General features: G+C 44.7%; 7 protein-coding genes across 12 annotated transcripts; 2 read left to right on the top strand and 5 right to left on the bottom strand.

Annotated features, from left to right (window-relative positions):
- The first annotated feature begins 2,494 nt into the window (after positions 1-2,494).
- LOC108020501 (uncharacterized) lies at positions 2,495-3,687 on the top strand. Its single transcript, XM_070996866.1, has one exon. The coding sequence runs from the start codon at positions 2,500-2,502 to the stop codon at positions 3,556-3,558; it is 1,059 nt and encodes a 352-aa protein (XP_070852967.1). The 5' UTR covers positions 2,495-2,499; the 3' UTR covers positions 3,559-3,687.
- Positions 3,688-3,753: 66 nt separating this feature from the next.
- LOC108020517 (phosphoglycerate mutase 2) lies at positions 3,754-6,791 on the bottom strand. 6 transcript variants are annotated; one of them, XM_017088854.4, is made up of 4 exons: positions 6,472-6,791; positions 4,952-5,064; positions 4,388-4,882; positions 3,754-4,096 (listed from the first exon to the last, which is right to left on the bottom strand). In XM_017088854.4, the coding sequence occupies exons 1-4, from the start codon at positions 6,501-6,503 to the stop codon at positions 3,933-3,935; spliced, it is 804 nt and encodes a 267-aa protein (XP_016944343.3). In that variant the 5' UTR covers positions 6,504-6,791; the 3' UTR covers positions 3,754-3,932. The 6 variants fall into 6 exon arrangements, with proteins under 6 accessions (XP_016944343.3, XP_016944344.3, XP_016944342.3 ...); XM_017088855.4 differs by having other exon boundaries at positions 6,337-6,790; XM_017088853.4 differs by lacking the exon at positions 6,472-6,791 and adding an exon at positions 5,661-5,790.
- A 1,330-nt stretch (positions 6,792-8,121) lies between these two features.
- Positions 8,122-10,443, top strand: CAH8 (Carbonic anhydrase 8). The gene is made up of 4 exons (XM_017088849.4): positions 8,122-8,442; positions 9,282-9,479; positions 9,539-9,801; positions 9,994-10,443. Exons 1-4 carry the CDS (start codon positions 8,379-8,381, stop codon positions 10,378-10,380), a joined length of 912 nt encoding a protein of 303 aa, XP_016944338.3. The 5' UTR covers positions 8,122-8,378; the 3' UTR covers positions 10,381-10,443.
- Positions 10,388-14,893, bottom strand: Gpdh3 (Glycerol-3-phosphate dehydrogenase 3). The gene is made up of 6 exons (XM_017088848.4): positions 14,752-14,893; positions 14,516-14,690; positions 13,875-14,454; positions 13,659-13,812; positions 13,502-13,594; positions 10,388-13,446 (listed from the first exon to the last, which is right to left on the bottom strand). Exons 1-6 carry the CDS (start codon positions 14,793-14,795, stop codon positions 10,527-10,529), a joined length of 3,966 nt encoding a protein of 1,321 aa, XP_016944337.4. The 5' UTR covers positions 14,796-14,893; the 3' UTR covers positions 10,388-10,526.
- LOC108020516 (protein suppressor of variegation 3-7) lies at positions 14,865-15,656 on the bottom strand. Its single transcript, XM_017088851.4, has 2 exons — positions 15,482-15,656; positions 14,865-15,421 (listed from the first exon to the last, which is right to left on the bottom strand). The coding sequence occupies exons 1-2, from the start codon at positions 15,551-15,553 to the stop codon at positions 14,981-14,983; spliced, it is 513 nt and encodes a 170-aa protein (XP_016944340.2). The 5' UTR covers positions 15,554-15,656; the 3' UTR covers positions 14,865-14,980.
- A 52-nt stretch (positions 15,657-15,708) lies between these two features.
- Positions 15,709-17,125, bottom strand: LOC108020496 (protein suppressor of variegation 3-7). The gene is made up of 2 exons (XM_017088827.4): positions 16,814-17,125; positions 15,709-16,759 (listed from the first exon to the last, which is right to left on the bottom strand). Exons 1-2 carry the CDS (start codon positions 16,846-16,848, stop codon positions 15,862-15,864), a joined length of 933 nt encoding a protein of 310 aa, XP_016944316.2. The 5' UTR covers positions 16,849-17,125; the 3' UTR covers positions 15,709-15,861.
- Positions 17,126-17,422: 297 nt separating this feature from the next.
- Positions 17,423-21,444, bottom strand: LOC108020482 (uncharacterized). Its single transcript, XM_036817223.3, has 7 exons — positions 20,167-21,444; positions 19,463-20,112; positions 19,219-19,404; positions 18,574-19,149; positions 17,991-18,512; positions 17,765-17,935; positions 17,423-17,710 (listed from the first exon to the last, which is right to left on the bottom strand). Exons 1-7 carry the CDS (start codon positions 21,334-21,336, stop codon positions 17,557-17,559), a joined length of 3,429 nt encoding a protein of 1,142 aa, XP_036673118.3. The 5' UTR covers positions 21,337-21,444; the 3' UTR covers positions 17,423-17,556.
- Positions 21,445-21,536: the final 92 nt, after the last annotated feature.

Here is a 21,536-nt window from a genome sequence, read left to right as displayed (position 1 = left end):
CTTGAGATCTATCAAATTTATGTAAAAACATTTAGGAATTTACCAAGCTAGGTTATTAGATTTCAAAGCTAGGACATGATCTTTAGAAATTTGGAACGAGGTTGTATTAGATTAATATCAAAAGAAATCAAATGTATATTAAAATGTATAGTTACCAATAAAAAAAACTATTCTATTACAATTACTATCAAAGCAGCAAATATTCTCGATATAAGAAATTATAAATTGGTAATATCTTAAAAGCTTATTCTGTACCCTCGTGTTTCTATTTTTACTTCAATAATATTTCTCCAATATCATTGATGTAAAAAAGATTTTAGATCCATACCTTAAGAATTTATCCCGTAATCCCAAGTCCTAACGATTTTTCGCAGTGCATCGACGACATTGTCACCTAACGTGGCTTCGTTAGGAAAGTGGCCAAGTTTGATGATCCGCAGGCACGCGCGTTTTATATTTAGCCCCACACCAGGGCGACTGGGATCCTCGGGCCCGAAGAACTGGGGAGCGGGGCTAGTCACGTGCACAAGGACATTCCAAGGCTAATTACGTGTGGCATGGGGCTTGGCCAAGTTGGGTTCCTTGGGCTTGGTCTTGGTTTTGGTTTTGGTTTGGAGTTTTGGTTCTTAAGCCTGGCTTCTATGTACTGGGTACTGGGCACTACGATAGTGCCTTTCGTTGGGTAATAGTAATACACACATAGAACACGAACCGTTCATTATTGTCGTCGCTTGTTGTGGCAGCCGCCGCAATCTGCGGCATGTATCTGTATCTTTTGCATCTGCGTGGATGTTGCTGCTGCCGCTGCAACCGCCGCTTAATTAGCTGCGTAATTTATTATTGCTCTAATCTCAACGCCGGCGCCAGTGCCGCTGGCTTTGACAAATAAACAAATTATTCATATTAGAATATTAATAGTGCCTGTAGGGTTTATCTGCTCCGGAGTATCTGTGGCATCTGCCATAATTATGACCTGTTTGACAGACGTTTTCCATATTTTCTTCTTTTTTTCTTGTGCTCCCAGCCTGGGAGACTTTGACTGGCAGTACTGACTGGCTCTTACTTGGTAATGGTGAGGCGTACAATAAAGATGCACACTAACTAAATATGTAGGCACGCCGATGCAATCGCACAATTATGCCCAATTATGCAACTGGGAAGAGATCTTTAGATCAGCAGGAGCAGGTGCTTTAGCCAGGTTGCTGGGGTCTATGGTTCTTTTCTGGGTGAGAGGTGCTGGGCTAGGTGCCATGTGGAATGCCAGGCGGATATCATTGACTAATGAGCCCATCTCCGTCTCAAACACGACGTCTTCTTTTGCCCTGTCAAAAAAATTAAAATGCATAATCGCGGGCGTTGCTCGGAGGGCTCTTGTTACCCCAGTCGGGGACCTTTTGTCGGTGGTAATTAACATTGCTCGCGATTCCTCATCGCAATACCTTTGGCTTTAGATAGCAAAATGCAGCAATTGCATGTGGATATGGTTATATGCAGCTGGCAGGGTTATTCACAGTCCGGGCTAATTAAGCCGGCGTTTAAGCCGCCGGCAATTAGCCGATTTATCACTTGCCACAGAACCTCAAAATCATGGCCCGAGATCGCTGAGAAAAGCTCGGGTAAATGCAAACAAACTTATGGCCCAAACACTAAGCGCACTTAACTTCTTCACTTCACTTTACCTCTTCTTCAGTTCTGCGCATGCGCAGCGACGTCGACGCCGACTGAGCCTTAGCCACTGGGAATGTGGGGATTCTGGGCGGACCAGGGCCCCACTATATAAAGCCCCGATTCTGGCCGCGATCACACTCATTTCTAGTTGAACGCGCCTGCCGACCAGTGGGCAAATTGAATAGTTGGCATCCCGATCAGGACTCATCGATCTCCCCAATCACGTGAGTTTTAAGCAAGTGAAAAGGTGAAAGGATCCTTGAAGGAAAGATGTGAAGTTGTGTGATTAAAATATAATGTTGTTTTCTGGGGAAGATTGAGTTCTTTAAGTAATAGATAATTCATAGAATTTCTCTCGTAAATCTCTTCCACCTTAATATATTTTTTAAGGCAATAATAGAAATATTATATAGAATATGTATACCAGCTTTTATGTGTTGCTAAACTTTGTTCATCAGAAATATTTTAGTCTCAATAAAAGCTTAAGTGTAGGATTATAATTATATTATACAACAAACAATATAACAAATCCAGCGGCTTAGCTTCAAAGTACAAAGGTAAAAGCTACATATTACTCAAGTAAAGGTGCTTCATTTAAAAAGGAGTTATTATAGGCCTGCGTACTCTCCCCACTTGGTTAGCACATATTTCGCCCCGATCTTAACCAGCCGTGCTGATCCAAAGTGCTGGCCATATTTTTTCCGTTGCTTACTTGTGCTGGCCAGGGGAGAATGCGCTGGTTGCGCAATTGGAGTGTGAGAAACTAGCTCGAGGCATGCAAATCAGCTCGAATGGTTTGGGGTCAGTTGGAGATCATCAAAAGTTTTACTCATGATCCAATTACAGCATCCACCTGAGATGGCCAACCACATGTGGAGCATCATCGTGGTTCTGCTGGTGCTGGAGCAGCTGGTGGCCGAATCCGTGGCGGCCAATCTCGCCCAGCTCGTAAAGAAGCAGAGTCAGCAGAAGCAGGTCCAATCCTCGCAGGCGGGGCAGCAGCCAGGCCAACAACTGCCACAAGGACAGCAGATCCATGCCCAGCAGTATGTCCAGGATAACCTGGCCGAGCAGCAGGATCTCAAGTCTGAGGACGAGGAGGATCACGATCCCTACCAGCTGCTGCAGGATTCGAAACAGGAGTCCCGTCTGCCCAACTCTGCCAACTATCCCTGGAGTCCCTATGCCGCTCACCAGGGGAATCCCTACGAGGCCATGCCGAAGATGCTGCCCTTCATCGGCTATGCCCAGCCAGTGCTCATCCCCTTTCCCCTGTACCTGGCTCCGGATATGTTCTATCCCGCCTTCTCCGGGGCCCCGAGCAATGACCTCGAGGATGTGGTGATGTCCAGAGCCGCCGGCGGACGACGTCCTGGCGCCAATCACCCTTCACCTGCTCGCAATTCACCTATTTACTATGTGAGATTACCGCCCACACCCTATATGTTTTTGCCCAACATGCCGACTTCTCCATTTGGCGGAGGATTCTCACCGCTGCTCACATACCAGCCGATGCCCTCCTTCTCCGCCTACGGATCTGTTTTCAATCTGCCCGTTAACTTTTTGGCCAACGGAAAGCCCACTGGAGTGTACCAGGTGAACGGATCCCCGGGAGAGGGACTGGGAGCCCTGACACCTGGCCTGGGTGGCGGGGGATTTGGCATGCGGCCTCCCACGCCAAGTAATCCCTACAGACCCATGGCAACACCTTCGATGGGTGGTTACGGCGGCCCCCAGCAGAGCTTTGGCCTGGCTTCCATGCCAGTTCCTCAGCAGGACTCCAAGCTTACGTCTCTGAAGCGCCCCTTCGTGTTCAACGGTCGTCCCGAGGACATATACATCCTGCCCAACAACCTGAGTCCGCTCTACAACGAGCAGAGCTACTACTAAAAGCTCCTTTCGCAAATGGCTGTGGCACCAACTAAAAGTATTACGCATTGCATTTACTAGATTCGTATTTGGATCTTAATGAAGCCTAAAAAGTAATTTAATAAAATATATATTGTCCGTAACTTAAAATGCCTTTTTTTTTGGAAATTCGTAGAACTTACAAATAATAAAAAGCAAACAATTCGTAATCCGAAATTTATGTTTTGTATAAATTGTATATTTTTGGCCGAAAATATCAGACGGGTTAGACAAATAAATAAATGTTATAATATCCTAAACAGCCGAGCTCCTCAGACTTCAAGCAGCGAAGGCAAAAAACTTCTCCAAAGGGCTCAAGTATGTAAATTCCACAAAAGTCGAGGGATTTTCCTCAATCAGTCACCAATGGCTGCCACCTGGGCGGTTTTCCGCCTGATATACTCCTGATCTCCCAGGTTAATGGCGCCGCCCACCAAGCCTCCCGTGGTTAAATCGAACTCGTAGACCCGTGGCACGCAGTTAGGAATGTTGACCTTTTCGATGGCCTCGTTGGAGATTCCTGTGGAAAATGGGTTACATAATTATAATAAGATAAAGGTTAAAAATAATATTCTTTTAATTCAAAAATAAAACAAAATAATACTATATAAAATATAATTTTGACTTTCCATATGTAAAACTTTAGATCAAAAGAACTTGTAGAGGGGTATTACTTGGAAAGGTTAAGATTATTTTTTGTTTATCTATTGCCTAGCAAAAAAGCTTTTTTTGTCTATTCTCGCAAATTGTAAGACCAAATTGAAGCAAATGTTTTGACTCTATATGGCTTCTTTATTTATAGATGACTCACCCTCGATGTGCTGAACTAGGGCTCGTGCCACAGTGCCATGGACGCACATCAGCACTCGGGAGCCCTTGAGCACCTCCCGCTTGACCTCCTTCCAGACTGGTTTCACCCGGTCGACGCACATGTGCAGGGACTCGGAGAGCGGGAACTCGCCGGGAGGAACGTCATCGAAGATGGGATTACTGCAGATGGTGTAGTAGTAGCGGTTGCTCTCCTCGATGGGCGGCGGAACACAGTCGTATCCTCGTCGCCAGGCCTGAACCTGCTCCTCCCCGTAGCGATCGGCCACTTTCCGTTTCCGGTAACCCGTCAGATCTCCGTAGTGCCGTTCGCATAGACGCCAATCCTCTTTTATGGGCACATAGGCACAGTTCAACTTGCAGAGAATCAATTCGGCAGTTTGCCGCGATCTACTTAGTACGGATGAGTAGACCACATCGAATTCCAGCTGAGATTGGGCCAGTGCAGGAATGGCCACGGTTAAAGCCTCCTGGATACCTAATTTTTAATAATTAATGGTTTATTATTAACCAGATATTTCTGGATTATTTTAGATTTAAATCTCACCGAACTCGCTCAAGGGCGCATCATGCCACCCGCAGAATTTGTTCTCTATGTTGAAATCGCTTTCGCCATGCCGCAAAACCACCAAGCGATTGGTCTTCGTCATAAATTGGGAGCTGAAAGAGAGGATGTGGTATTATGGTTAGTTCAGAATCCGATGAAGAACTACTGTACTAAGTACTATGTGTGAGAGGTGTTTGACCTAGCCAAATATTATTCTAAATATGTACTTAAACTTTTGTAACTCGAACTTCCTTAATTCGAAGTCCTTATAAAAGTTCATTAAAGGTTTATTATAACTCGATGTAGTTTTATGGTGCTTCGAGTTTAGGAAGTTCGACAGTATATGATATTTTCTTTAACATTATTATTTGCCACCTTAACGATCATGATAAATGAAGTTATACGAGACATAGTGACTGTGTAATGTTTATATTTCCGAGGGACTTAAAACTTTAGAAAAAGCGATCAAGGTTAAACACTTTTGTTGATGCAATTGGATCACAGTTTCGGTACTGGCGGTACGTGTTGTTGACATTAGGTGGGTCACAGGTTTTCTGCGTATTCGAATGCAGTGGCACTCGGTGCTTAGCTCTGGCTTTATATGGCCTCGCTTGTTTGGTTTATTTGGTTTATCCACCATAAAGTTTAGTGCGGGGCTTAACCGCCCGATTAGCTGGGGGTGAACTGCAATCTGTGGAGGAACATATACCTCATGGCTGCCGGCGGATGTCGTTTCGCGGATGATAAGGGTGAAGGTATAGATATACTCGTGCGCATACAACTGCCGAGCGCCGGAGACTGGAGACTGGAGAATTCGAACGTGTGCTCACCTCGACACCGTCCGGATGCGATTGAAGCGCGGTCCAGCGGCGGACTCCCCGCGAAGCCCCGACAAAAAAAAATAAAAACAAAAACAGAATAGAAGAAAAATCCGACATACGACGAAAGCACCGCGCATTCCGCACATATTTTCGGCTAGTGTATCTGATAGATACAAAGCGCGGCAAAAAAAGCGCGCGGCTCGGCCAACATGACGAGACAAAAACAAAATATAATTCGCATTATCTGATTCTGATGTCCAGACGGCAGCATAATCACACGAACACACCCCCACGAAACTGGCCCATTCATTCACACAGATACTATTTTCTGGCTTGGCGTCGTTTTGGGCTTTTGTGTTTTGCTCGCCTCATTCTCGGTTCGAATCTCAATCTCAATCCCAATCTGTGCTCTGTCTGTCTGGCGGCTGTGGTTCTCACTCTGTGATTCTCCTCCAGATTCCCCACCTATGTCGGCCAGGTACCTTCGGTACCCTCTACCTTGGAGATGGAGATACCAGATACTTCCTAGACGTAAACAACGCCCCCACACCTTCGCATACTTACGCCTGGATTTCGCGCATTGTTATTCCCTTTGGTGTTGTATCGTATCTTTTACGTATCTTTTTTGTATCTTTTTTGTATTTTTTCGATATTCGCGTATGTTTACGTTGATGTGGTGTGCTTTTATATATACGTTACAGTTTGCTCTTCAAGAACTTGAAGAAAACCATGGTCTTCCTGGTGCAGCTGCAGCCACCACGTTCCTGTATCTTTCGGATGCCAATTCGCACTAAGCCCGATTCTTATTGGCAAACAATTTTATCGCGGCGCAGTTGTTTTTAATTTTTTTTTTTTTTTTTCTGCGGCTGCGGCGGATATTTAATTGTTTTGTTTTCCTCTCGTTGCCGCCAAACAGCTGATTCGCTGGGTTTTACGCTCAATTTCGAATCGACTGGGGAAAATCAATAATAATAACAACATTAACTGAAATTTTTGTACTTGTTTTTGTTGTCTGAGTTAAAACGAACTGTTTACATTTCGGTCAACTAGGCTGTTAAACAGCAAACGAATGCACATTAAACGTTTTTTCTAGCAGTATTTTTGTCTCAGGCTTACCCAAACTTCCTATAATTACTTGTTGCTTTGGTAGAAAAAACTATGGTGAATCTGGCACATCAAAAAAACCTTTTGCCAACAATAAGATTTCATCTGTAGCATCTCCACTTTGTTGTGTCACCTAGAAATAAAAGAGGTATTAAATTGCTTAGAACAGAGAGATAAGTTAAGAGGTTAATAAGCTATAACTTATCATAATATAACTCAAATAAAGGTTCAAAATGTACTAAACCACTAAATTGTGTTAGAACTTTTCCATTTATGCAAATTAACATTAAAATACACTATTAAAAAGTATTTCAACACAATTTTTATCTGCATTAAGCCCAAAAATATCTGCCACGCGCGAAAGGAAATTTCGTATTTAATTTTAGCTGATTTGTTAAACAAACTCACCTGAAAGCTGTTCGTATTGTAAAAGTAAAAAGTATAAAAGCCATGTTCTATATTTCGATTGTGTGATACATCTGGGAAATAATGAAAACTCTTTGCATTCCGCAGCTGCAAAAGACATTCAACTGAAAACTGGATCTCAAGAGTCTGCAGTCGGGTTGCCTTTCTAAGCTAAGCTCAAAAATTAACATATAACTCAAGGACCAACCAAGAAGCCCAAAATATGACTTGTGTATGTATGTGACAAGAGGATGTCATAAGCAGAGATCAAAATAAACATGATTTATGTACGATTCAAAATAAGACATGTTAACTATGTTAAAAAAAAATCAAGTATATATATGTTGCAGGGTATTGTATAATATCATTAAATATTCAATTGTAATCAACATTTAATACAACATTAATGGATTAGCTTAAAATGAAATAATACCTTAAATAGTACATATGGGTTTATATCTGTTTTTCCCTATCCTAGAGAATATTAGCGTTGACAGATCTGCGGTAAACGTAAAATCTTTAAATTACGACCTCTTATGGGAATGTAGTATTCAATAACCTAACAAATTTTTCTTGTCAAATACATCAGCAGCAAGGAATAAGCTTTTTCTTTTTAACTGAAATTTTTGAAGTGGTTCATTTGTTTGTATATATTTTGTATATTTAGACGTACTTTTTATAAATGGGATGATATATTGGTACAGGAAGTAGCAAAACCTAGATAATATACGACTGACTCCATAATTTATGTCAAAGAATTTCCATTTGTGCAATCTTTTTTGTCCCTATCGAACCCCGTTTTTCAATTATTACCTTGCAATCTTGGGGTAATGGCGCCCGAACTCCAGTACCGGGTATGACAACTTCGAGTCGAGATTACCATCTATTGCTGCTCCGTCGAGCGTTTGACAATGCGGCTCTCCCAGTGACGGAAACTAAGACCCAGCAGACTGGGGCCCTTTGGTATAAAGGTTTTGGTCTAAGCCGATCGTGGTTCAGTCTGCAGAGAAACGTGCGTGCATAGCTTTGGTCTTCGGTCAGGGGTTACGGTGTGGTTCGAATTTGGACTAGATTTATAGCGGGTGATCAGGTGGAAAATGCATTTTCCGGCTTTTGATGACTTCTATCAGCGAATTCTACTTCTTTTGCCGTTCGCCGCAAGTGAGTACCAAAATGCAAGCCAGTGAGCTGTGTCGTATCCAAACAATACGATACATTAGTGGATCTCCTTGATATTGAGACAACAGACATCCATCAATGGATCGATAAGGCCTAGTCTACAGACCCAGTTCCCCAGATTTTAAGACATTTTGACGTGAAACGGTCATGTACCACCGCTGCCTGTTACGTAGGCCTCATATCCATAGGAATTTATGAGCCATCTCCCCCAACCAAACCCCCATATGTCACACTCGACGCCCATAAAACTGTCTCATCGCGGTTCATCTAATGGATAGCAAACAACCCGGTGGCTTGTAAATAATAACAATAATTAAATTTGCATCCACAAATGCCCCATGAAAGCCAATGAGCGCGTCAATTTCGGGGGCGGAGTAGATGTCGAAGTACCATCCATTGTTATAAGACCGGCGTGTGCGATCCATCGTTTGGAACAATGTAAACAAAAGGAGGTTTCCATGGTCCGAGCCCGAAATCAAGCAATTATGCTACGCTTAGACATAACCGTAGGCTCTGCGAGATTGCTGAAATTGCGGAGACGTTTTTGGAAATTGGCAAGTGCAGAAATTGCTTCAACGGCCTTCTTAATGGTTTGCAAAGTGACCACGCCTGCCTCTGGTTGAAAATGTAGAGATATGGGATCTGAAGATTACCCAATAATGGATTAAATTAAATGTAAAATAGATATAATTATTTCTAGGACTTGTTTAAGTATAATGGAAAATAGGCGTTGTATCCTAAAAACACCATACCTAGTTATAATTCACATGCTTTTAACATATTATTTAAAATATTATTTATTTTCTCTTAATATTTTTCAGATTTTAGGTCTAATGATTTCGATTACAAATCGCCAGCGAAGTGGCAGGATAACTTCCCCCATTGTGGAGGTTCAGATCAGTCGCCAATTGCGATAAGTAGACGCAAAGTAATACCTCTCAGCTTGCCCACGCTAGTATTCGGGGTATACGATGAGTATTTTGATGACCTAGTGACCGTGACAAATAATGGACATACGGGTATTTATAAGGATATTTTGTTTTTACCGAATTAACAAAGTTATCCATGCTGTTTATAGTTGAATTTAAGGTGCCGACGACTATCTATGGCGTGAGACCCTATGTCACAGGAGGTCTGTTGCAAGACTGCTACGAGGCTGAGGCCGTGCACTTCCATTGGGGATCCCCGGAGAGCAAGGGATCGGAACATGTGCTCAACGGCCGTCGATTTGATCTGGAGATGCACATTGTCCATCGGAATACCAAATATCTGACTCTTGAAGAAGCAGTAAACAATAGCGACGGAGTGTCCGTACTGGCGGTGCTTTTTAAGGTTGTGCGGGTAAGTAAAGATCAATAATCTCCTACAACAAAAAATTTAATAAATTTATACAGGGTCTTAACATTAACTTAAATATCAAGTATATATTCTCACAACTCAAAAAATAAATTGATTTTTTTTACTGATATTGAATATATTTAGATTTTCCTTTAATACTATGGGCTGGTTCTGATCGACCTATTTTATTTTTAGGCGGGTCCTACATTCTACCAGCCCGGACTTCATGAAATCTTCAGTTCACTGCTTCATTTGGGAAACTTTAACAGCAGTCACACGGTGCAGGAACGGATCACTCTGGGGTCGTTGCTGGGAAACCTGGACAGGGGAAATTTCTTCACATACAAGGGTTCCCTTACGACGCCACCATGCTCACCGGTGGTCCAGTGGCATGTGTTCAGCGAAGTGCTTCCCATCTCCCACCAGGAACTACCCAAGTTCTGGCAAGTTCGCGACAACCTGGGTCGTCCGCTGCAAAAGAACTTCCGGCCACTACAGTCGCAGGAAAACAGGCTCATCTTCCACCGACAACCTTTCGTGCCGCTGCAGCCGGAGCAGCTGCAAGAACTGATCTGGTTATAGCCATAAGTTAAGACGTAACACCCTTTATTTGTATAAAAATTAAAGTATTCTATATTCATTAGAGCTGCTAGTGCTTGCATCAAAGGAATCGAAACGCCGAGCTAGGGTTGGTTAAATCTTTGGATCTTTAGCTGCTTATCCAGTGACTAGTCCCTTCTTCGCTGAGCCAGGTAGGTGGCCAGCAGTCCCAACTGCAGGGCGCAAATGATCTTTGTAAACGTGGGCGTGCGGGGAACTCCCGAGGGAATCTTCAGCCAGGGTCGCTGGATAGACTGCCCCTGGCTGGGCAGTGCGCCAAACTGTTTCACCTGTATGGTGGCCACCAAGGAGGTGCGCTTCGGCCTCAGATTTGTAGGCATGGGCGGCCAGTTTCCCGCCGAAACAAGGTGTTCCCCCACCGGTCTAATGCTCATTGTATGGAACTCATGATCCCGTCCATCAAAAGGTGGCCGTGGCACTCGCATTCGAGGATTGATAGGGGGATGGAAGGGTGGCGTCACCACCACCTTGCGTCGCTGATGACCCAAACCTTGGGACTCTCCCGCTCTGTCCTTTTCGTGACTGGTGTCCATCGGCGGCCTCGACTCTAGATCCGGCTGCCCCCTGAAGGGGTTTTCTCCCCTGTAGCTGACCCGACGGTCTTGACCCTTCCGCATAACACTGATCTTCTTTCCCATTCTTTCCAGCTGGGCCTTCTGGTTTTCTATATTTCGCCGATGCTTTTCGGTTATTCCCGTGGTTATACGTTGTTCTGTAGGTGTGGCACCACCAGGTGGTTTACTGGAGTCACTTTGCTGGTTTCTTTTGTTCTCCGGCCTGCTCTGCTTAGGTGAAGTTTCCGCTTTGAGTTTCGGTGGCTCCGGCGTTGAGACATCCTTAGTCACTGGCTCAACTAACGGCTCTATTTTGGACACCTTCCTAGCCACCGGCACCTTCTGATCCGAAACTGACATCTCCGCGACCTCCTGATCCGCAATTGACATCTCCGGCTGAATGACTTCATTCATTTGCTCGAATTTGAAGGGTGCATTCGTGGGATGGGGCTGCTGTTCTTTGGGCGAGGGCGGTTTGGTTTGAGGCGAAGGTGGAGGAACAGATCGGGGCGGATTCTGGAACTGGGGAGTGCCCTCACGGATGTGCGACTGTTTGTTGGGTAGTGGCATCGGCAAAGGCACTGCAGGAATTTGAGTGGGAGTGGGTTGCTCCGTGATTTTCTTAGCAGCTTCGGGATCTAAATCCTCGCCGGACAGGGCTTCATTGGACTCATCACCCCGGCTAGCCGACATCACCTCCAAATCATGCTGCAAAGCTTCATTAAGTTGATGTGTAAGATTCTCCAGCTTATCCTGGTCAGATTTGCTGAGTGTTTCATCTATTTCGTTGACGGAAAATTCCGTCATGCGCTCGTCGGTATCTATCTTTTCATTGTTCTTTAGCCAATCCCACTCATGGTGACCAGTCTCAGTTCCCTTGTTTTCGCTGTGGTAGCGGAAGTTGGCATCGTCCACCTTGTTCAACAGTTTCTCATTTTCTGCTCCGCTGACCTCCTTTTTCTCTGCCCGTACCTGAATGAGTTCTGCCTCCTGGTTGCTATTCATATCCTGCAGTCTATCTTCATGCTCGATTGGGAGTCTGGAATTGTCTTCCCAGGCTGTGGGATCTTCCAGTTCTGCTGGGGAGTAAAAATCATTCTCTCTTCGCATTAATTTTTGCCACTCGAGCAGCTCCTCGAGCTCCATGTTCTCTTTAGTGTAAGTACGGTTTTTGTTTGCTATGGCTGGCTCCTCGTCCAAATCGAAATCGTGTTCGTCTTGTAGCTTCATTTCAACAAGCTTTTCGGCCTCCAAAGGCTCTTCGGATTCGTTAAACATAAGCGCTTTAAGGTTTTCAGTATTTGACTTCAATTTGTACTGCTGTTTGTCTGTTGGTTCTTCAAGACGTTGTTCTTCCTCAACTTTGTGTCCAACCAATTCGGATTCATCTGCCGGGCTTTTAAGTTCATATGTTTCCTCCTCCATTTGGCTTTTCAGTTCTGAAGTTTCCTCATCCACTTGGTCTTTGAGTTCAAGGGCTTCCTCTTCCATTTGGCTATTTAGTTGAGAAGGTTCCTCCTCCATTTGATTCTCTATGCGAGCAGCTTTCTCCTTCATTTGGCTTGTCATATGTGAAGATTCCTCTTCCATTTGGCTTTTTAGTTGAGAAGTTTCCTCCACCATTTCTGTTTTTGGTTCAGAGATTTCCTCATCCATTTGGCTTTTCAGTTGACAAGATTCCTCCTCTCCTTGGCTTTTCGTTTGCAAAGTTTCCTCCTTTATTTGACTGTTAGCGATTAGACTTTCCATTTTTTCTTTGTCACCGAGGGCTTGAATAGTTTGCCTAATTGATTTTATGAGATTTTCCTGAGCTTTAGAATTGGCTGCTTCTTGTTTGTCAATTTTCAATTTCAGATTAGCCATCTCTGAAAGTTTGGAGGGATTTGACTTCGGATCATCCATTGACAGGCTGTTTTTGTTTAAGGAATCCAGTGGCTCAGATTCGGAACTTAGGTCCAGAACATCAGGCGTGTCTGGGCCCCTGTTTGTCATGTGCTCAGAGGAAGAGTTTATAAAGTGTTCCTGACCCCTGCCGCTGTTATTACTATCTTGGCCTGCAACCAATCTTGGTGATATAACAGACTCTATTCTGTTCGCTTCTCGGTCCTCCTCCAGTAAGAGCCTCACATGCCGATCGCCTTCATCAATGTCCATCTTAAAGGCAACCTGCACATTCCCGTCCAGGATGTCATTATGGAGGCGGGCGGCTTGCACACTCAGTTGTTTGGGGATTTCTTCAATCTCATCCTGTGACACCACTTGTCGCCGATCCGTCTCTTCGACGTCGTAGTCGTTGACTTCCGTCCAGTCTTCCGTCACCTTTAGATGCTTAAAACTCTCGTTTCCGGCCTCGGTCAATACCTTATCTAAGGCGGTCCTCAGTTTGGGCAGGGTGTCAGCCACTTGATCTAGCACAAGGTCCATATTTGGCTCGCCCTTCTCATGGTTTAGTAATTGCGATATCGACGAATTGCTGTTTAAAGAATAATGATGGCTTACAATTTTCTTGGACAATACACTCACTTTACCTCAAATCTGGGTGATTTCTCAGTGCTTCCAGCATAAGGTCCGGCGGAGCATCACTTTGGCAAATAAGATGAATGGCCGTAAAAAGCGGAAATCTGTATGTTTAAATGGAATTTTTAGCGCATAAATGTTTCAACTTCTCGCTACTGTTCTGCTTACTCGTGTTGCATAAGCTCTCTCTGTAACAATACATTTATATCACTGGCCACCTTTGGTCCTAATATCCTGCGGCCCTTGTGGAGGTAGGCTTCTATTTCCTCAATCGTTTTGTCCGAGGTAACTAGACTCTTGGCGAAGTTGGCGTTTTCATTGACTGTAGAGGATGGCATTTAACATTTACAATGAATAAATTACAGTTCCTAGCATTATACGCACCATAGCTCGAGGCCACTGAGTTCGCCACGCCGCAGCTCTCGTAGAATGTCGACATTTTGGCGGACGGAAAGAACGTCTTGATAAAGCGCATCATCTCCTTGATTCCCAGGTGGATGGCAGCCACGCGGGCGTTCTCGCCCAGACGCAGCCCATCGGCAAATCCTGCTCCCAGGGCAATGACGTCCGAAAGCGTTCCACAAAGCTCCACCCCATCAACGTCATTTACAGAAATAACTCTGCAGTTTTTGGTCTGCAGAACGGCGGTCAGCAGCTTGGCATGAGCATCATCGTTGCAACCGATGGTAACCTTGCACAACTTTCCCTGAGCCATTTCCATGGCACTATGGGCGGACATCATAGAGTAGCACGGGATACCCAGTCGCTCGCTGATGGTGTGCGACACAAGCCCAATCTCCTCGCCCCGCACGCGCATCAAGCCTTTGGTCATGGACACGGCAAAGGCAGACTCCTTCAGATTTCCAGCCAGTATGTTGCAGTATGATTTGACGAACTCATGGGGCGTGGAAAATATCAAGATATCTGCATTCTGGGCAGCTTCCAATAGATCATTAACAGCGATCTGAAAATGATATTGTTTTAATTCTGTTTCTTATTGCAGTAACAAAATAAAGTGGCCTCACCAGGTTTGTGGGCAGCTTGATCCCAGGCAGATACTTGACATTCTCATGACGACTGTTGATGACTTCCGACAGGACGCTGTTCCGAATCATCTCATCGTAGACATAGATATGGACCCGGCTGTCGAAGTCTCCCTTCAAGACATTATTGCTCACGGCGGCTGCAATGGCCGAGCCCCTGAAAAATGCAATCACGGAGGATATAGATGGGTCTATAGCTTGGCAATCGGAAAACCTACCAGCCCTCGGCGCCAATCATGCATACTTTCAGCTTTCCGTCCATCGATCCACTTTTAAATCAACGTTTTTAAATAATTTAGGGCCGAAACACGACCAAATGACCGCCTGTGTGTTTACTAAATGTAGAACGCTTTAAATTTTATTGTGAATTTTGATAGTCCAGAGTAAGGTGACGTCCAAATGTGAAGTGAGTGTATTAGATGAGTTAAGGCAAACACCCAACCTACTTTACGAGCAGGGACGAAACTCGTAGACAATCCCCTTCGCACTATCCACCCTGGGTTGCGCCTGCATTTGGCGCTCCTGCTGGGCTTCCATTTCGGAGATGGCGCGAATCTCGAACTCAGTGATGATCTGGGAGATGCGGCTCTTGGCTTCAGCGGCCAATTTGGGCGGCAAGCCTTTGACACTGATGCAGGCGCTCTCAAAAAACAGGTCGTAGCTGTTTCTCTGAAGAGCAGGAGGATTAGGTGATGCTAAGTCCGAAGACGTGGCTTCCTCTCGCTGCGAGGTCAGTCTTTGGAAGTAGGCCCCCAGGACCTCTCGATCCCGCCCGATGCTGTCGAGCAGTTCCTGCCGGTTCTGGGGGATTGGCCTCGAGTAGGGTAGCTGACTTCGCCTTGAAGCCATATAGATGCTATTGGTGTGCAGTGAACTTGACCTCCCGTGCTGCAAATGCATGATTAGCGTTTAATCCTGGTAAATTATGTGGGAATTTTCCAACTTTACCTTCATATCCTCCTGCTCGTTTTCCTCGTTTTGTGTGGTCTCCCTCTCATACACATCCGCTCTGTTCCACATGCTTGTTTTTAATATTTATACAACACTAAGGCAATTGACTGCTCTATTTACTTAATTTTAATAATATTTGCCAACAGTCTTGTTGATTGACTATCGAAGCTATCGATAATTGGAAAGGTACGATTACCAACTTCCTTTTCAAAAAAAAAAACTAGTTTAGATTTCTTTAAATTGTTTTATTTAATAAACAGACTAGCTTAATCTAAAGGTCTCGCTTGAAGTGGGACTTAGTTTTTCACAGAAAATACACCATGATATTTAAATATATTATTTAAATAAATAAAAAATCAGGCATAGACCTTTGTCGCTCAGCTGGTCCCGCTAAAACCAGGCTGCTGGTTTGGATTCATCGCCTCCTTGGGACTGTTCTCCCTGAGGCCGCGCAGCTCCAGTTCGCAGATCAGCTGCGATACCCGCATCTTGGCTTCGGCCACCAACTTTGGGGACAAAGCCTTCACGCTGGAGCTGACGCTCTCGAAGAATAGGTCGACATGGTTCTTCTCCTTGGGCGGCGGTGTGTGATTTAGTGTTCTTTGGCTACCCATAAGCTCGCGGAACGAGTCCATCAGCTCGTTCTTGTCCTGGTGGATCTGCATGAGCAGCTTGAGACCCTCCTGATTGGAGGCGACAGAGGAGGACTCACTGCGAATTGGCAGGCTGAGTGAGGGTTTTGTGTTAACCTCTGTCTCCGATAGGAGCTCTTGCTTGGGAAAAGTTACTTGCTCGATGGCCGAAGAGGGGGACTTAGGATCTGCAATGACCACCATGGGCACGGGATCTTCAGGGGGCGGGTTCAAGGCCGGGCTTTCCACCCGTGGCTCCTCCACTGTTTCTTCCTCCTGCCGCATGGCTGACTTCCGCTGATGATAGTACTTGCTGCGCTGCTGACGAATCCGGAACTCCTGGAGCGCCGCCCCCTCGCCGTTGGTGAGCAGGGCCTCCAGGTTGCGCTTGTGCTTGGTGGTCCGCTCGTGGCGCACCAGGTGGCAGCGATTGCAGTCCATGGTGCACTGGCAGGCGCGACAGAAGGGCTTGCTGGGATCCTCGGCCGCCCGGCGCAGCCACGGCTCGAAGATCTTCAGCCACTTCTCGCAGAACTTCTGGTTGTACTTAGGCTTCAGGGTCCTGAACGTAGGGGACCTCTGCTCCTTGCGCCTTTTGGAGGTTTGCTTGATGGTTCTTTGCACTTTTACCCTGGCCTCCTTCCTAAAACGTTGATTTCGGTAAGAGTTAGAGTTTTCTCTAGGTTTGGGGACTTACCATTCCGAATCGGAGGTGTTTTCCGAGAAGCTCATGGCTGTTTTTTGAAATTGTTTTTTGGGTTGTTGTTATTTTTTAAATATTATTTTTTTGGTTTTTAAATCATCTTATGGGTAATTGGGCTGGTCGAAATAACACTGCCGCATTGTGGTTTATTATTATACCCGTTACTCGTAGAGTAGTTGGGTATATTAGATTTGTCGGAAAGTAAGTAACAGGTAGAAGGAAATGTTTCCGAATTTACAAAATATATATTTTCTTGATCGGGGTCACTACCCGAGTCGATCTAACCATGTCCGTCTGTCCGTCCGGATGAACGCTGAGATCTCGGAAACTATATATATATGTATACTTGCTACCTGGATATCTTTCTCGCAATCCCCTTAGCTGAGTAAGGGGTTTCTAAGGTATCGAGGCTATCGACCACAGCGTTCTCTCTTGCTTTACTTCAGATCAGCTGTTCAAGTATCGACAATAAATCGTGTCACTTGATTATTTATCGATAAAAAGCCGCTAATTTTCAAGTTTTAAAAATTGATTTTGTTTTTTATCAATTTACTTGTTGAATTCTCAAAATAATAGTAATCAAATATACTTAGGTCGTTATGGTTTAGTTCATTTTATAAAAATTTTATAAACATTTATTATTTTACACTGTCTTATTTATACAGTAACTACATATGTACAAACTTAGGTTTTATAAGGCAATTGTGAATTATACAACCGGGGTCCAAAAAATGAGGCTACTCTTTAGTCAAATGCTGCTTGCAATACTCCCAAATAAAAAGTGATCCAGTCACATGAACATTTAAGGATCGCACTAAACCAAACTGGGGGATTTCAACGGCATAGTCCAAGAATCCAATCAGGTCCGCTGGAATTCCGTGCTTTTCGTGCCTGAGAGATAGAAAATTATGAATTTCGATATAATAAGCCAAGTTAACTAGTTACCCCAACAATAGAATGCTCTTCTTGGGAAATTTAAAGTCGGCAAAGTTTGTACTGTGTGCAGTTTGCTCGGCTCCAACGATTTTGTAGCCCTCCATTTGTCTTTCTAGCAGAAATTCAGCTAGAGTTTCCGGTTTTACCTCTATTATGTTTAAAGTTTTCTCCGCAGTCATGCTAAATGAAGTTTAAATGCAATAGGTTATATAATTCGATTGACATGTATACATACCTCAAATTCGTAAAATCGCTTTTCTCTGCCTGTGATTTCAGACCCAATACCAGGGTCTTAACGCCCAGTACTTCACAAGTGCGCGCCAGTCCACCCAAATTTGGCAATTTGTCTATAAGAGAAGCCACCACAATGAGCTCGTGGTTATTAGGAGCTTGGCTCGCATCCACAAAGTCACTCTCCGGATATATGTCTCCAACCGGATTCATTTTTCTCTGCACATTTCCGTTAGATGCTCCCAAAGGCGACGACAGCTCCGGTGTTAGACCGGACTTTTTCGCTTTAAATGCCTCGCGAGCACGTTCAAGCTTTACTCGAAAGGCATATCGACAGCTAACGAAACTAGTGTTTTCATCAAAGGGTGTATTTGTCATCCAGAGAATCGCACCAGACTCGGATGTCGGACACTCTAAGCATAACTCCGGTAACAAAAGTCTAGCTTCGCCTTGAAACTCATTCAATTTGCCGCCCAAAGTGGTCTCGATTGACTTCTTCAATGCACCAGCGAATGGAATTTGAATGCTGAAAATATATTCATATCATTACAAACTTTTCATACAATAATGGTATAAACAGGACATACCTGCTTACTTCGCACTGAGTACAAATACGATGCAAAACCAATTGGGCCAGCAGACGTGTCTGAAAATTTGCTCCCATTGTTAGAGGCAACAGGATTTCAAAAATTTGGGATAGTTGTTCTAGTTTTAGACTTTCCCAGCGCGACAAGCAGTATATGTGGACTACAGAGACAAGAGACATTTGTTGGCTGGGCTTAAGAGTGGCCAGCAGCTTCAGTTGTTCCAATAAAGGCTCGATGCTAGGCAACATTTTGGATACAAGGTACTCGTACATAAAACTTATGTTAGGCTGATCGCTGGGGCACAAGACGGCCTCCCACAAAGCTTCCGACCATTTCCATCTGTTGCTTAGGTCAAGCAGAGCTGTTGCAATTCTCATTTTCGTTCTGTGCTCCCTGCAGTTGGCGAAGTAGCGAGGTTTCTTTCTGGACAATTCGTTGTTCATTCTCAGCAAATCGTCACAGATACAGCTAACATCCAAGCCATTACTGTTTTTTGCATAATGAATAAATTGCCCTCGAGACACGGCTTCTGGATCCTGACGTTGGCCAAACGTAAGCTCAAAAGCGCGTTCTATGCTGTGGAATTATTATTAACGTTGTATGTAGTGATTTGTTATTAAATTAAATTAATATTAATTCATTTACCGAGCATCGCCTGTAGTGGCTTTTCCTTCCAGCAATCTTTTTAGAACAAACGATGCCGGTGCTTTTATATATTCTTCGCAGTCCATGGTACCCAAAAGGAAGGTGGTTTTTTGCAAAATGTCCAATACGCATTTCTCATACTCTTCTGCAGTAAGATTGTCTACCGCATATTTTAAAATGGCTTGCCTACGAATTAAACAAAATATTAGAAAAAAAAACCACTTTCTTCTTGTTTAAAACTTACGCTTCCCTAATATTAAGCTTCCCAACCCGCGAAATCAAAGCGGGCAACACGTTCTCATCTGCTAAAGGCTGGTTATGCGAGGACAAGATATTTGTCAAGGTGGAAAATGTAGTTTCAGTGCCCTGATCCAAAAGTTCCAAGGGTTTAAGGTTTAACTCTTCCAACTTGCTCCATGTTGGAAGGTTTATCTTAACGAAGAGATCAACGCAGTGCTCTCGCACAAATGACTTCTCCTCTCTGGTCTTGCAATCCAAACGATCTAGAAGGTGCCGCTGCATCTGCTCCAGACTCACACCACTCTCAAGCAACGATACATCTATGCAATACACAGAGCGGTAGAAATCCAAATATTTCTCGGGCCTATCCAGGTCCCGGTGAAGAAATATGGGTAAAAGACCCCACCAACCGTGTTTGGCTTTTGGCACTGTCCGTAATCTTTCCAAAAACGCAACAAAAACATCGTATTTATAGTCCATTTGAGAGACAAGTTCGCAGCATCGACTGTTGAAATTAGCAAGATGTTCCTCAATATCGCTACAATTTTCTATTTTGTCTAATAGTCGATAATGCTCTTCAAATCGGTCGATTGTATTGTACAGAGACTCGATGAACAGCAGGTAGTCGGCCAAAGACAGACTGTCTATTGTGGGCTGGGAAAAGCAAATATCATTAAATGATTAAAATAGTATTGCAGATCAACTTACACTTAAAGAAAAGATAACACAGTTAATAGCAGTACCACGCAGAACAGTATTTTGAAGGACGCGAATGCGGGCGCTTAACTGGAATAAAAGATCCTTGGAAACCACCGGCAATTGCGTTAGTCCCCAGCCCTTCAGCCAATGGAGCAGGGGTACACAATGCCACGGAACCTGAACGAGCGCCTCCAGCAAAAGTTCCGCCGGGTATTCCGCCATGAAATCATTTATTTGCTGCTCTGTGAGGCAATCAGCCACCTCCGGATTGTAAAGCTGCGTTCGATTGGTGGCAGACAGGAATTCTGTCAGCAGACTAAAGCGGGATAGCTGAGCCAAGCTGAAATGCGACAGAAAGTACTTGAGAGTCCAACGCAGGACAAGGATGTTGTTGTCGCCCAAGAGGCGTATGCACAGAATCCTTAGCCAGCCCAGCCATTCCTCACTCAAGTCTTTAGACATCAATCCAACGCGCGGCAGCAGCGTGCTCAAAGTGGGCAGCACCAGGTGAGATTGCTGCTCCTCCAGGTTCTCCATTATGCCCACATAGGCGCTCCACTGAAGTTCGCTACACTGAAGGGCGGCAAACACATCCTTGATCTCCTGCAGCTTATGCATGAGGAAATAGGCCGAACGGCGGTCCTCACGCACCTCTGACTGCAGAAGATTCTGGGTCACTGCCAGCAGTTCCTGGGCGCAGTCCTTTCCCAGGTTGTTGATAAAATCATCGAAAAGGTGGACTAAAATCTGGGCTGCATGTGGCTGGTGCTCATTGCTCTGGCTGAGCGACCAGAGCTGTTGTAGTACGAACTTGGCTTCGATGCGTGGGAACTTCCTCACATGGAGCTGCACGCAGACCAGCAAATTGGCCAAAAGTTGCCGCCGACTCACTGAATCCTCCCGGCTGTCCGCGATCACCACGGAGACCAGTTTGTGAAACACCTTCGGGCCGAACCGTACGTTCCACTTGCTGTTCGTCTGCAACAGGTTGTGGATGCACTGAAGCACCCGCTTCAGGGCCAACTCGTTGTCCTTGTGCATGACAACCAGGTCGTAAAGCATGTCGTCAAGTTCGGCGATCTCGCCCAGCAAATTCTGGTTCTGAATGTAGGTTTCCACGGCCTGGACAACCGCGTGGGTTGCCGTCGCCGTGGTAGCTTTGGTCGTGGGTAATGACATGGTACTAGCTCCTCCCGATGAAACCGAATTATAATTTCTTTCGCATTAATGTTTCACAATTTGAGGAAATTCAACGTGATTTGTGTACATGGTGCAATTCGATAGACGGGCTGTCGATAGGCCAACGACAAGTCCCGGTTTGCCCTGGAAATATCGATTGTTAATTTTAAATTTATGGCAGTTAAATTTCCGATTGAGTT

This window comes from Drosophila suzukii, chromosome 3, assembly GCF_043229965.1.
Source record: "Drosophila suzukii chromosome 3, CBGP_Dsuzu_IsoJpt1.0, whole genome shotgun sequence".
Taxonomy (NCBI): Eukaryota; Metazoa; Arthropoda; class Insecta; order Diptera; family Drosophilidae; genus Drosophila; species Drosophila suzukii.
The sequence above is the reverse complement of the archived record's forward strand: the minus strand, read 5'-3'. Positions and strand labels throughout refer to the sequence as shown.

What these genes read in the sequence shown, in the direction of transcription:
- LOC108020501 (XM_070996866.1), top strand. Translation starts at nt 2,500, where the DNA reads ATGATCCAATTACAGCATCCACCTGAGATGGCCAACCACATGTGGAGC.
- LOC108020517 (XM_017088853.4), bottom strand. Translation starts at nt 5,728, where the DNA reads ATGCGCACGAGTATATCTATACCTTCACCCTTATCATCCGCGAAACGA. An exon ending in CATCCGCCGGCAGCCATGAG is followed by an intron (nt 5,065 to 5,660) that starts GTATATGTTCCT and finishes CCTCTCTTTCAG; the next exon opens with CTCCCAATTTATGACGAAGA. An exon ending in TGCGCCCTTGAGCGAGTTCG is followed by an intron (nt 4,883 to 4,951) that starts GTGAGATTTAAA and finishes ATTAAAAATTAG; the next exon opens with GTATCCAGGAGGCTTTAACC.
- CAH8 (XM_017088849.4), top strand. Translation starts at nt 8,379, where the DNA reads ATGCATTTTCCGGCTTTTGATGACTTCTATCAGCGAATTCTACTTCTT. An exon ending in GACAAATAATGGACATACGG is followed by an intron (nt 9,480 to 9,538) that starts GTATTTATAAGG and finishes TGCTGTTTATAG; the next exon opens with TTGAATTTAAGGTGCCGACG. An exon ending in TGCTTTTTAAGGTTGTGCGG is followed by an intron (nt 9,802 to 9,993) that starts GTAAGTAAAGAT and finishes TTTTATTTTTAG; the next exon opens with GCGGGTCCTACATTCTACCA.
- Gpdh3 (XM_017088848.4), bottom strand. Translation starts at nt 14,795, where the DNA reads ATGGACGGAAAGCTGAAAGTATGCATGATTGGCGCCGAGGGCTG. An exon ending in CTCAGTGGCCTCGAGCTATG is followed by an intron (nt 13,813 to 13,874) that starts GTGCGTATAATG and finishes CATCCTCTACAG; the next exon opens with TCAATGAAAACGCCAACTTC. An exon ending in AGAAATCACCCAGATTTGAG is followed by an intron (nt 13,447 to 13,501) that starts GTAAAGTGAGTG and finishes TTCTTTAAACAG; the next exon opens with CAATTCGTCGATATCGCAAT.
- LOC108020516 (XM_017088851.4), bottom strand. Translation starts at nt 15,553, where the DNA reads ATGTGGAACAGAGCGGATGTGTATGAGAGGGAGACCACACAAAACGAG. An exon ending in ACGAGCAGGAGGATATGAAG is followed by an intron (nt 15,422 to 15,481) that starts GTAAAGTTGGAA and finishes ATGCATTTGCAG; the next exon opens with CACGGGAGGTCAAGTTCACT.
- LOC108020496 (XM_017088827.4), bottom strand. Translation starts at nt 16,848, where the DNA reads ATGAGCTTCTCGGAAAACACCTCCGATTCGGAATG. An exon ending in AACACCTCCGATTCGGAATG is followed by an intron (nt 16,760 to 16,813) that starts GTAAGTCCCCAA and finishes TCAACGTTTTAG; the next exon opens with GAAGGAGGCCAGGGTAAAAG.
- LOC108020482 (XM_036817223.3), bottom strand. Translation starts at nt 21,336, where the DNA reads ATGTCATTACCCACGACCAAAGCTACCACGGCGACGGCAACCCACGCG. An exon ending in AAGCTTAATATTAGGGAAGC is followed by an intron (nt 19,405 to 19,462) that starts GTAAGTTTTAAA and finishes TTTAATTCGTAG; the next exon opens with GCAAGCCATTTTAAAATATG. An exon ending in AGCGATTTTACGAATTTGAG is followed by an intron (nt 17,936 to 17,990) that starts GTATGTATACAT and finishes AACTTCATTTAG; the next exon opens with CATGACTGCGGAGAAAACTT.